The 10,813-nt window shown below is 54.4% G+C and overlaps 1 protein-coding gene across 1 annotated transcript in view; it reads right to left on the bottom strand.

Moving 5' to 3' along the window:
• Positions 1-537: 537 nt before the first annotated feature.
• The window catches only part of ANKRD27 (ankyrin repeat domain 27 (VPS9 domain)), a 39,774-nt gene continuing 29,498 nt past the window's right edge, over positions 538-10,813 (bottom strand). The window contains exons 19-28 of the mRNA XM_004693551.2: positions 10,617-10,736; positions 9,681-9,725; positions 6,713-6,835; positions 5,948-6,145; positions 5,080-5,199; positions 4,842-5,003; positions 3,559-3,670; positions 2,560-2,638; positions 2,307-2,379; positions 538-1,854 (exon numbers count right to left, since the gene is read on the bottom strand). Of these exons, the coding sequence (XP_004693608.1) occupies positions 1,603-1,854; positions 2,307-2,379; positions 2,560-2,638; positions 3,559-3,670; positions 4,842-5,003; positions 5,080-5,199; positions 5,948-6,145; positions 6,713-6,835; positions 9,681-9,725; positions 10,617-10,736 (1,284 nt within the window). The 3' untranslated portion in view covers positions 538-1,602. The remainder of the gene's footprint in view (positions 1,855-2,306; positions 2,380-2,559; positions 2,639-3,558; positions 3,671-4,841; positions 5,004-5,079; positions 5,200-5,947; positions 6,146-6,712; positions 6,836-9,680; positions 9,726-10,616; positions 10,737-10,813) is intronic.

Raw genomic sequence — 10,813 nt, 5'->3', positions numbered from 1 at the left:
TGGATTCGGCTTCAGCTCAAGCACACTGGCCCTCAGTTCTCTGCACCTGTCTTCCTCACTGAAAGTCCTGCCTGCCAAGACAATTGTTAGAACTAGACACACACAAATGTTTTCAAAATAATACTGCAGCCCTCCAAAAGTTAGGTGGTATCAGTGTGAATTTGCATGTTGGAGGTGCTGTGATAAAGGTTTATTGGTTAATCTGGGTGGTGGGAAACCACCTCAGGTTGTCTTTGAAAATGCGGGTAAGAAGAAGAAATAAATCAGAACAAAGAAATTCACAGAGCCCTGTGCTCGTCTCCTATTCAGGCTAGGACTACATCGTTGTCTTATTTGGTTTTAATTTTAAAAGATCATTTTTGTGGGCCCTAAACACTTCTCTGTTCTCGGCAATCAAGTTGACGTGTTTCAGTCAGTCGTGTCTGTAGAGATGACGTGTAGCCAGTGGGGGAGTGTTCACACACGGCACGTGTTCGGAGGTGTGAGGAACGCCTCCCCCAGTAAAACCTGAGCCGAAATGGCAAACAGACCAGACACTCAAGAATCATAAAGTTTACTGCTGCTTTTCCATCATTTGGCACATATCCAAGGCACATTAGAAAATTAGAAATTATAAATTACTTTGTAGAAAAATAATGGGCCCCTCCCTCCTGTACACACACAAGTATCTCCAAGAACGAGCACGAGACCATTCCTTCTGACAGAGCCATTTGGAAGTGTCCTCAGGACAAACCCACGTCTGCAGCTCTAGGCCAATTAGTAACATAAAAAAATAACAGTAGAATCTGTAGAAATTTATAAAAAGGAAGAAATGGCAATAAATTCTAACTTAAAGCAACTGGGACCTGGCTTGTGCTGTAAGTTTGGGATCTGAAGCAAGAGATAAGAAAAGATGTGCCAAATCTCTCTAGTTCAGTAACCTTCCTCAGGGTGACATCGAAGGGAGGCTCGTAACGGAAGGGAGGTTTCCGGAGACACTGCAACAGGTGCACGTGGGGGGGGATCTGTGCTCGGTGGGCAGAGTTAACCCTAGTTTCCCACATGTGCAGTGTGGAGCTAGGCTAGTTCATTCTCTAGAATAAACTTCACAAGGGCATTTAGGCATCTTTGGGTTCAAGTGTTGCTTTGCGAAGGAATATTCTCCAGTTCCTGTCTTCACGCCTTTGTGCACGTCTGCCCGGCTCGGTACCTGCAGCCTGGACTGCGGCGGCTCTCAGTGTTTCCCAGGGTGGGGAGCCCTAGCTTGCTGATCTACACACAGGGCTGGGGGTGGGGACCTAGCACCTTTCAGGGGGAGGTCAACCTGGTGATGGCACCTCTCACCGTAACCAAGGAAACCTAACACTTGAAACACCCGGCCTTCAGTGACAGGACACCACGGGACTTTTTGTCCCTTTTTAAGTGTGTTCGTTAACTTGAAGACAGAAGAGATGGTGGTCAGTTTTCCGTTGCTGGCTGTCTTTTTCCTCGGCCTAGGAAAGCTTTCAGGAACTTTCTGCTTTGCTTTCCAGCCAGTTGTCTGAAGGGACATTTTGTCCTCAGCCGTGCTCATGCCCAGCATCCTGTCGAGCACTCATTTCTTGGCAGCAAATGGAATGTTCCTTATCGCTGTTCAGACTGGGAAAGACCAGCCTCGTGGGGTGCGGGGAAGCTGCCAGCCCGCTCTGGGCCCTGGGCCACCGTGTCGCTGGCATCCCCGACAGTGTGTCTCCGCAGCATTCGCCGGCTTCCGGGAGCGCTGTGCTGCTTCCACCCAGACCCCTCAGGCTGGTCTCCATGGCCCTGGTCAGCAGTCTGAGAGCTGCTCTGGCCTGGCGGCGGCTTCTGTGTCAGTGTGCCTTTGGGTCGCCTTGGCTAAAGAAAAGGGACCATTTAAGCACTTCACGTTGGCACTGCATAAAACACCTCCACAAATAACAGCTCCCCTCAATGGACCTACCATATGACTCAGTAATTCCACTCCCGGGAGTCTACCATATGACTCAGTAATTCCACTCCCGGGAGTCTACCCAAAGGTCACAAAATCATTTGAGACAGGAGACCTGCACTCCTGTCTACTGCAGCACTATTTACAATAGCCAAGACATGACAACAATCTAAATGACCCCAAACAGATGGCTGGATCAAGAAGACGTGGACTAGATGCACAGTGGAATACTACCCAGCCATCAAAAAGACAAACTCATGCCACAACGTAGGTGGTGCTGGAAGGAATTATATTCCATGAAATAGGTGTTTACTGTGATTTTGATTCTAAAAAGCCAGACTTTAAAAAGATGGCTGTAAGCCAGTGTTTAATAACTCACCTCGTGCAAAGAATCTTCCATTAAGTTAGGGACACTTCTATCTCTTGCCGTAAGCTCCCTTGAAGTTCTTCCCCTAAAACCCCAAAAAAAGGGAGTATTTGGGCAAGTGGTATGAAACATTCTGGCCACAAGGTGGCAGCATTTGGTGCACACAGATCTGCCTAGAACTCATTAAAGGAGCACATAACCCTGCTTCCATTCTAAGTAAATGTTGGGTCAAAAGCACAGAAATCAACTGGAATTTTATACTCACTTCAGTTGACCAACTGGTTGGACAAAATAAAACTGTCTTGTAAAAGGTTCATTTGGTAGATCATATATTTTTGAGTTCCCTGTAGACAAAAGGATAAAGGTCTCAAAACTTTCAGAACTGCCTAGGAATTGCTTTAAAGTTATAGCATTTTCCATTTTCTTAACAATATTTAGGGACTTAAGCATTGAATTTAAGGAACTATGTTAGTACAGTTCTACTACGTAAAGCCCTGTGAAACAAAGCTGATTTTTTCCCACAGCTAATTATGTCTGTGTAAGGATCATTGGAGCTGTAGGATGGATCGATTCACATCACTGTACTCCAACTCGTAGGCCCCTGTAACAACCTCTAAGTAAAGAAGGAAATATTTTAGGCCAACTTGGTAACTGCTATTCTTATTACCTGCACAGTTAAAACATTTTTGAAGGTATGCCCAGGAATACTTAAAAAAGGCCTGGGTTTAGAACGTGAAGTATAAAGAAACTACCAGTGTGGTTTCTCTTCTCCAGCTTGGTAGAGGCCTGAACTTCAAGGCAACAACACACAGCCAACTAGAAAACTGGCGTCAAAAACTGGCAGCTCAGGGGTTAAAGTCTCAGCACTCTGAAGCTATCACCAGTCAGTGAAGCCTGAGTTCAGTCCCCACCAGGGAGTGACCCACAGGGCGCAGCAGGCCTCTCCTGGTTCCCCACGGCTCCCCTCAGCAGTGGATTTCAGTCAATCCACCTGTCTGCTCCCCACTCTTTCTCCTGGTGAATCCTCTCACTCCCCCGCACCTCTGGCCTGTATCTCCATCCTTGTATGCATAAATAAATAAAAATCAATCTTTAAATAGAGAACACAGCTGCTAGGCTGTATTAATAACCCATTTCCTTGGGCCTGTATTTCCCTCCGCCGTTACGGTTATGTTTACATTTTACATTTACAGTCAAATGAGAGTCCACACTCGAGAACTTCCAAATAAACCCAGGCCGAGAACTGCAGAAAGTATGCCCTTACACTTTTTCCTGATCTTAACAGTGACATACTCCTTGGGGTCCGCTCCACCAGTGTCATCCAGGGTGGCCACACAGCTCGGCACCACCTGAAGTAATTCCATTATTTTTGAATCCTACAGTTTGAAAGGGGGAAGATAACAGATACTTTTTATTCTTGTTGAGGTTATGACCTGTTTTGATGTAAATGTGAAGACGCAGCTACAGACAGGACACTGGGCAGTGGGGAGCAGAGTCTTGGGGCGGCCCTGGCTGGGGCTCCCTAGATGTCCCGGGCCAAGGACATCACTGCTGTCTATAAGGGGGTTGACAGTCACAGGCTCAGCCATACTGTACAGTTACGGGGTTACTGAGCAAACGGCATCCATCACTATGGTCATGTGAGAAAGAAGTAGTAGGCTGAGAGCTGAAAATAGTTCAATTCTGAAATTACGAAAAATCATGGTTAATACACTAAGTCTGTGAGTAGGCTGGATGGACGGTGAGCTGAGTGACAGTGGTGTCCAGCAGAGCTTCCTGACTGCCTACCTAATTAGAAAACTGAACCTGGGCCGGGGCCACCTTTTCCCCAGAAGAAGGGACTCTTCCTCATCACTCCTCCCTGACGAACATTCTCAGAAGTGGGTGCGCTGAACTGGCCATCACAAGCCCTACAGAACCCAAGGTGTTTTGAAGCTGCTGACTGAGCCCACTTTCCCCATGGTGCTGCTGAGACCCCCGATGCACCCCCAGTGCCAGGAGCGTGAAGCCAGGATGTGTCTGAGCTGCCTGCTGCGCAGTGAACAGGCGGCTCAGCTGGGGCCGGCTCAAGTGCCAGGACCTCCGCAGACGTGCGAGGGTGGGGGTGCCGGGGCCTCCGCAGACGCCCTGGAAGGCCGGTCCCAGCTGGGCGGGCGGCTGAGCAGCGAGCAAGGACCGGGCAGCTAGCTGACCACACTGGGGAGCTTCCCTGGTGGCCTGGGGCTAAGTCCCAGCGCCACCGCCTCTATGGCCGGAGTTCGATCCCCGGCCAGGGAGGGACCCACAGGCGCAACAGGCCTCTCCTGCCCCCCCCCCCCCAGCAGTGGGTTTCAGTCGATCCACCTGTTCTGCTCCCCACTCTGGTGAATCCTCTCACACCCCCTCACCTCCAGCCCACACCCCACTGCTTCTACGCAAAAAATGAAAAGTGAATAGTAACCACGCTTGGAGACGTGCGGTGCTCAGCCCCGCAGACAGCGGGTCCACGGGCTGGCGGCGCTACCGGTTAAACCCCGGCGCGGAGTGAGCTCTGACGGCGCCGCTCACCGGGTCGGCGCAGTCCACGGCCGTGCGCTGCCGCTTGTTGAGCACCTGGACGGACGCCCCGTGAAGCAGCAGCAGCTCCACCACGAAGACGTGCCTGCTGGTCACAGCCTCGTGCAGGGCGGTGTTGCCCTTGTTGTTAGTGGCGTTGACGGCGGCCCCGTGCTAGAAAGAGAAGGACGCAGAAGCCCCGTGCAGGGAGCGCTGGGAGCCCACGGGCCGCTCCCGGCGCCGGCCTCACCTGCAGCAGCAACGCGGCCACTTCGTGGTGGCCCCCGGCGCAGGCGTAGATGAGGGGCGTGTTCCCCCGGCCATCCTTCTTGTCGGGCTTCGCGTTGGATTCTAGAAGGCCCTTCACCACCTACCGGGAAGGAAGGCCGTCAGTGCAACTGGAACTTGCAAGGAGAGTCCTCCACCTTGGCGTCCTTTGGCGTTTTCTGTACGTTGACTGACAGCCCCCCATGGACACGCGTCAGGGCCTGGGGAGGCGAAGGGGGGTCCCCATGGAGGGGCTGCTCTGTGCCAGGCTGTGAGCAGGCGCGCGTGTTTTGCATGCCATCATTTCTCTGCCCTGTGGAGAACTGGCCTACTGCTCCACTTGTACAGCTCAGGGAGCCGATGCTTGGAGCACAGAGCCAGGCCTGGGAGGGGGGAGCCTGCTGATCCTGTTCCGGTCTGAAAAGCTGACAGTGGAGCCAGTAGTGGAAAGACAGATGTGGAGATTATCATGCTCAAAAAGAAAAACAGACAACTTTTAAAATGTCGTTCTTGAGCCTCTTCTGGAATAGGCCCGATTCCACGCAGCCCGAGGGCCGTGTGGGAGTGGAGTGCCGAGCCTCAGGAACCCCCACACAAGCCCCAGCGGGGGCCCAGTCAGAGCAAGCGCCTCCGAGCCACCGGACGTGAGCTGCAGTGGGGAAGGGCAGACGCACCCCTAAGCCCTGGCGCCCTAAGCTCTGCTGTGGAGCAGTGGACAACTCAGAAGCCCAGGGCTGGCAGCAAGGAAACAGGCGAGTGCCAAGCCCTCGCCTGCTCTGCAGCCTTCCTCCACGCGAGCTTTGAAGCAAAAGCAGCACCTGCAAGCTCGCTCTCAGAGAGACAGACCGTACCTGAAAGTGGCCCCGCTGGCAGGCCAGGTGGAGGGGGACGGCGTGGGCCGCGTTTCTGGCGGCCGCACTGGCACCGTGCTTCAACAGGAGGGGGATGAGGTCTGCCCGCCCGTGCAGGGCAGCGACGTGCAGTGGGGAGGAGCCCTCCTGGTTGGTCACATTCACGCTGAGCCCACTGGCAGGAATCTTTGCCAGCTTCTGTAAGAGCAGGAGGTGGAAATGGTAGAGCTTTTAGTATTTAAGAAGCCTAGAGAACGCCATCTGTCCTGACGGCCTCTGGGCAAGATTTGGGATCACAAGGGGAGCCAGATGGGGTTTGCCCACCAGCGAATTCCCTACTTATCAAGGCATCGTGTACCAAAGGCTTAATCCCCATCTTCAAGAAGGCAGGTCCCGGTAAAATGGTGCCCCGTGACCCCAGAGCAACTCAGTGGGGGAGTGAGTCTGTCCAACAAGTAGAGCTCACTTGCGGGAAACCGCACAGCAGCCCTTACCTCACACCACACACAAAATACAAGCATGGACCTAGCACAGAAGTGGCAGCTTCAAAACTTCTGGTCATTTTCTCACACTCACAGCTCATGAGTTATAATACGAAACTGAATGACACATTAAAATATCTGCTGAATTTATCGAAGAAAGTCCTTATCTTCCCAGACTTAAAACCCTTCATTTTCTTTGTTACTGTAATGTCTCAGAAAGACAACTTGCGTAAGGGAAGACTGTGCCCTCCCCCACCTCCAGCCAGCGGAAGCACAGCCAAACCTTTTGGGCTGGAGCACACTTCGGGCACTGGCACAGGGGGTGACAAAACTCAAGATCTGTTGCACTGACTGACTCTTCGGTGTCATCCAGGTCCTCTTCTGTCCACTCCAAAAGGTAACGCACCTGGTGGTGGACAAAAAGAAACAAAACTCATCTCAGCACCTTTATAAGCTATAGAACTGTAAATGAGTGTACACAAACATACACACTCACACACACACACCGCCTGCTTCCAAATAAGGGCTGACACTTCCTTAAACCACCAAAGTACTTGGAAAAGACTGAAGCTCCTTCACAAAGATTTCAGGGTGCTCAAGCCTTTCTGAATCCTCTTCTTGGGGACAGAGGCTAAGCCACCATTTCTGAGGCTCAGGTTAAAAATTCTCTTTTTGGTTCTCTCTGGTGGTGCAGTGGGTTGGAGCACAGCACTGTGAAGCTGGCCGTGGCCACTTAAGTGCGAGTTTGATCCCCGGCCCGGGAGCTGACCCACATGGTGCAGCAGCCCTCTCCTGTCTCGCCTGCTGCTCCCCTCAGCAGTGGATTTCAGCCCATCTGCCTGTCCTGCGCCCCACTCTGTCTCTGGTGAATCCTCACACCGCCCCTGCATGTCTGGCCTGCACCCCAGTTCTTTACGCACGAATAAGTGAATAAACCTTTAAAAAGAAATTCTCTTCTCTTAAAAAGGGAGAAGCAGGTGCTGCTTCAGGATGCAGATTTAAAGCCCCAGCCCTAGAGCACTTAGTGACAGCCTCCTCTTCTTGTCTATCTGCACTTTCAACAGCAGTCTCTCCTTCCCCCCCTGCGAGGAAAGTCACTCAGAAGAGCCAACAGCTTGCTCAAGGCCACATAACTAGTAAGTGGTAGAGAGAGACCACTTCACCTGTGAGAACAGCCCAGAAAATAAAAGCAAAAAACCAGGCCTCTGTGGTGGCACAGGGCTTAAAGATGGTGCTACCAAGCTACCTGTAGCCACTGAGGCCTGAGTTCAATCCCTGGCCAGGGACGGGACCCACAGGGCACACAGGCCTCTCCTGTCTCCCCGCTGCTCCCCTCAGCAGGGTATTTCAGTAGATCTGCCTGTTCTGCTCCCCACTCTGTGTGTGGTGCATCCTCTCACCCCCTGCACCTCCAGCCTACACGCCAGTGCTTGTATGCATAAATAAACAAACCTTTAAAAACAAACAAACAAACAAACCAGAAACAAATGTTGGTGAGGATGTGGAGAAAAACAGAACTCTGTACCCCGCTGGTGGGAATGTGGACTGGTCCGTTTTCTATGGAAAACGGTATGGCGGCTTCTCAAAACCCCCAGGACACAGCTAGGGTGCTACCCAGTGACCCCCTCCTCGGTGTCTACCTGAGGAATGCAGAACACTACTTTGAGAGACAGATGCAGTGCTGTGTTCACTGCAGCTCCGTTTACAGCAGCTGCGTTACGGAGGCAGCCTCAGAGCTGAGGACGGGGGGACCGCGAAGACACAGACACACACTGTGGGATCCTCCTCGGCTATGACAACAGGTGACAACAGGGAGGAACTGAGCCCGTTGTACTCAATGAAGAAGGTCAGAAGGAGGAAAGCAAATACCGAGTGGTGTCACTTCCGTGTGGAATACGGAGAAGTAAAACAAAGGGTCAGATAAAACCAAACCAGTAACAAGTCCCAGGTGTCTGAGTGCGTAACTGAGGAGGCGGCGAGGAGGGGGGGTGGGGGGGGGGGGGGGGTCGGGATGCTACGCGGGACTGGAGGCGGTGCGGTGACAGACTCCTGCAGGGTGTGGTCCTGTATCTCCCCAGCAGGACGTCCCAGCCCACAGGCAAAAAGCACTGGCCAGACCCCAACAGGTCAAATCAGTGTTCGATAAAGGCAAACTTCTACGCTATTAGAGAAAAGAAAAGAACACAGATACATCCCCAACGTGCGTCGAAGCACAGAGGGAGTCAGCAAACGCCTGCAACGGGCAGAGGGCTCGGGGGTCCCTGCCCCTCTCACCACAGGCGGGGCAAGGAGTGAAGAGCATCAGCAGGAGCCCAGGGCAGGTGTCCGGGCTGGGGCAGGAGGCGCCCCTCAGGCAGTTCAGGTGGTGACCCCAGGTTCACCTGCCGCACGAGCGGCCTCAGCCCTTGTCTGCCGCGGAAGGAGGAGCGCGTGTTCACGACAGGACAAGCGTCACGCCCCACGCAGGCTCTGCCGGCACGTGGAGCCGTGGCCTGCCCCAGGGGAGCTGGGTCCGTCTGAAGGGCGACGAGGGGCCCTGGGCAGAAGCCGCTGCGTGACAACCACACTGGGTTCCGGATCCCCCTGGATTCCGTCAAGATCAACAGTGCAAAGCGCTCTCACAGCCGCAGCCTGAGGCTCGGGAGCGCGATCTACTCAGAGCCCCCGTCCGGGAAAGCCCCCAACGTACGCCCCCTTCACAGCGAAGATGAGCAAGTCCCTTCCAGGCAGTCGAAGGCGGGGCTGGGCGCTGCCCGTGGGGATCTGACTGGGCCACCGACTCTCAGAGACCGCATGGAGGACGTTCCCTGTCCCCCCACCACCAGCGGGGGGTCGGGACAGACCCCTTCTCTCCTGCCAGACTGGCTGCTCTCGCCCTGCCCCCGAAGAGCAGCCGGGGCTTCTGCCCTGGACCCCGCCTGTCCCGACGCCTCCATGGAGTCTGAACCTGGGGTCACAGCTGTCCCCAGCTTCCACAGGGCCACACCAGTGTCCTATCACCATGCTCCCCTCTTGCTGAGCCTGGACATGGGCAGGTTCCTGCGGTCGCCTCGCCTGGAACAGCAGGCTCTAAGAGGCGGGGCGGGCCCACGGGGCGCAGGGCCACCGGCTCGTGACCCCGAGAGTAATAAATGCACCCCACGTGCAGGCGAGCAAGGCCCCCACATGGCCCTACATGAGCTGGAGGCGGGAGCCGCGGGGACAGCCGGAGACGCCGGGCGCGGTCTGCAAAGGCCGGTGCACACACTCACCATTTCCAGATCTCCGTCAGCCACTGCTCTTAGAAGTTTTTCTACCTTCATAAAAGAATCAAGGATGTTAGCACAGTGATTGTAGAAATAAAATGATCACATCACAAAAGCAACAGTTGGTTCATGCTGACGGGGGGAGCCCTGACATTTCCCACTCGGGTCTCACACACCCCTAGAACTGCTCAGACGGGACTCCCCGGGGTGCGCAGGCCGCGGACCTGACCCGCCACCGAGGGGCCCTTAAAACACCGCCGCCTTTTACGGCTGAGCCCCGGAAGTCACCGGAAGCAAGGCCAGCGCCCCACAGTTGACACTTGTGACCCAGGTCTCTGCCTCGGGAGGGGCCTCCAGGTCTTCTTTGCTGTGGCTCCCATCAGGCTGGACTTAGGGGCTCTCTAAGAGCAGGCAGGGCCTGGGGTCGCGGGAGGAGGCGCGTGCACGGAGTCAGGGGGGGCCCCAGCCGCGGGGCGCAGGCAGGCGGCACGTGAGCAAACCCACGGATCAGCGTCCCAGAGGCAACGTGTGTGCGCATTTAAATGTCGAGTAAGACTGAGAAGTCAGAAACGGCCCACTTCAGGTTAACAGGGTGGTTACGGGGTGGGCTGGGCATAGTGGGCAGAGGGTTTACTTTGTAAAATTACCTGAATTCAGTAAAACTTATACTTTTACTGTGAATAGCCTCTCTCTCTCTCTCTCTCTCTCTCTCTCTCTCTCTCACACACACACACACACACACACACAAAGCAAAGAGCCACCCAGGGAAGGCCATGAAGGCAGGCGGTGAGGGGCTCTTTCCTGGACACTGACGCCCACCACAGCAGGTGTGGCTGTCCAGCAGTGGCCAGCAGGTGACCGGGTGGCCCTGGTCAGGCCAGGGCTCTTCACCTGGCCTCCACTACACCGTCCACCCTGCCCTCCCACTTCACAGAGCCTCACCTCTCTGTAGTCCTTTCTGGGCTCCTCGTGTCTGGAGCTGGCAGATGCAGAGGAGAAGCTGGAGGTGGAGGACCCCTGGCTGATGGAATCCACGGGGCGCTGCGGAGGCTGCGCCGGGGCCTGCACCAAAGCGGCCCAACCAGAGAGGGCAGGAGAGAGTCAGAGAGCAGCCCTGGGGCTCTCACAGAGCCGCAAGC

Source organism: Condylura cristata, unplaced genomic scaffold (assembly GCF_000260355.1).
Source record: "Condylura cristata isolate star-nosed mole 26May11 unplaced genomic scaffold, ConCri1.0 scaffold00039, whole genome shotgun sequence".
NCBI classification, from domain to species: domain Eukaryota; kingdom Metazoa; phylum Chordata; class Mammalia; order Eulipotyphla; family Talpidae; genus Condylura; species Condylura cristata.
The sequence above is the reverse complement of the archived record's forward strand: the minus strand, read 5'-3'. Positions and strand labels throughout refer to the sequence as shown.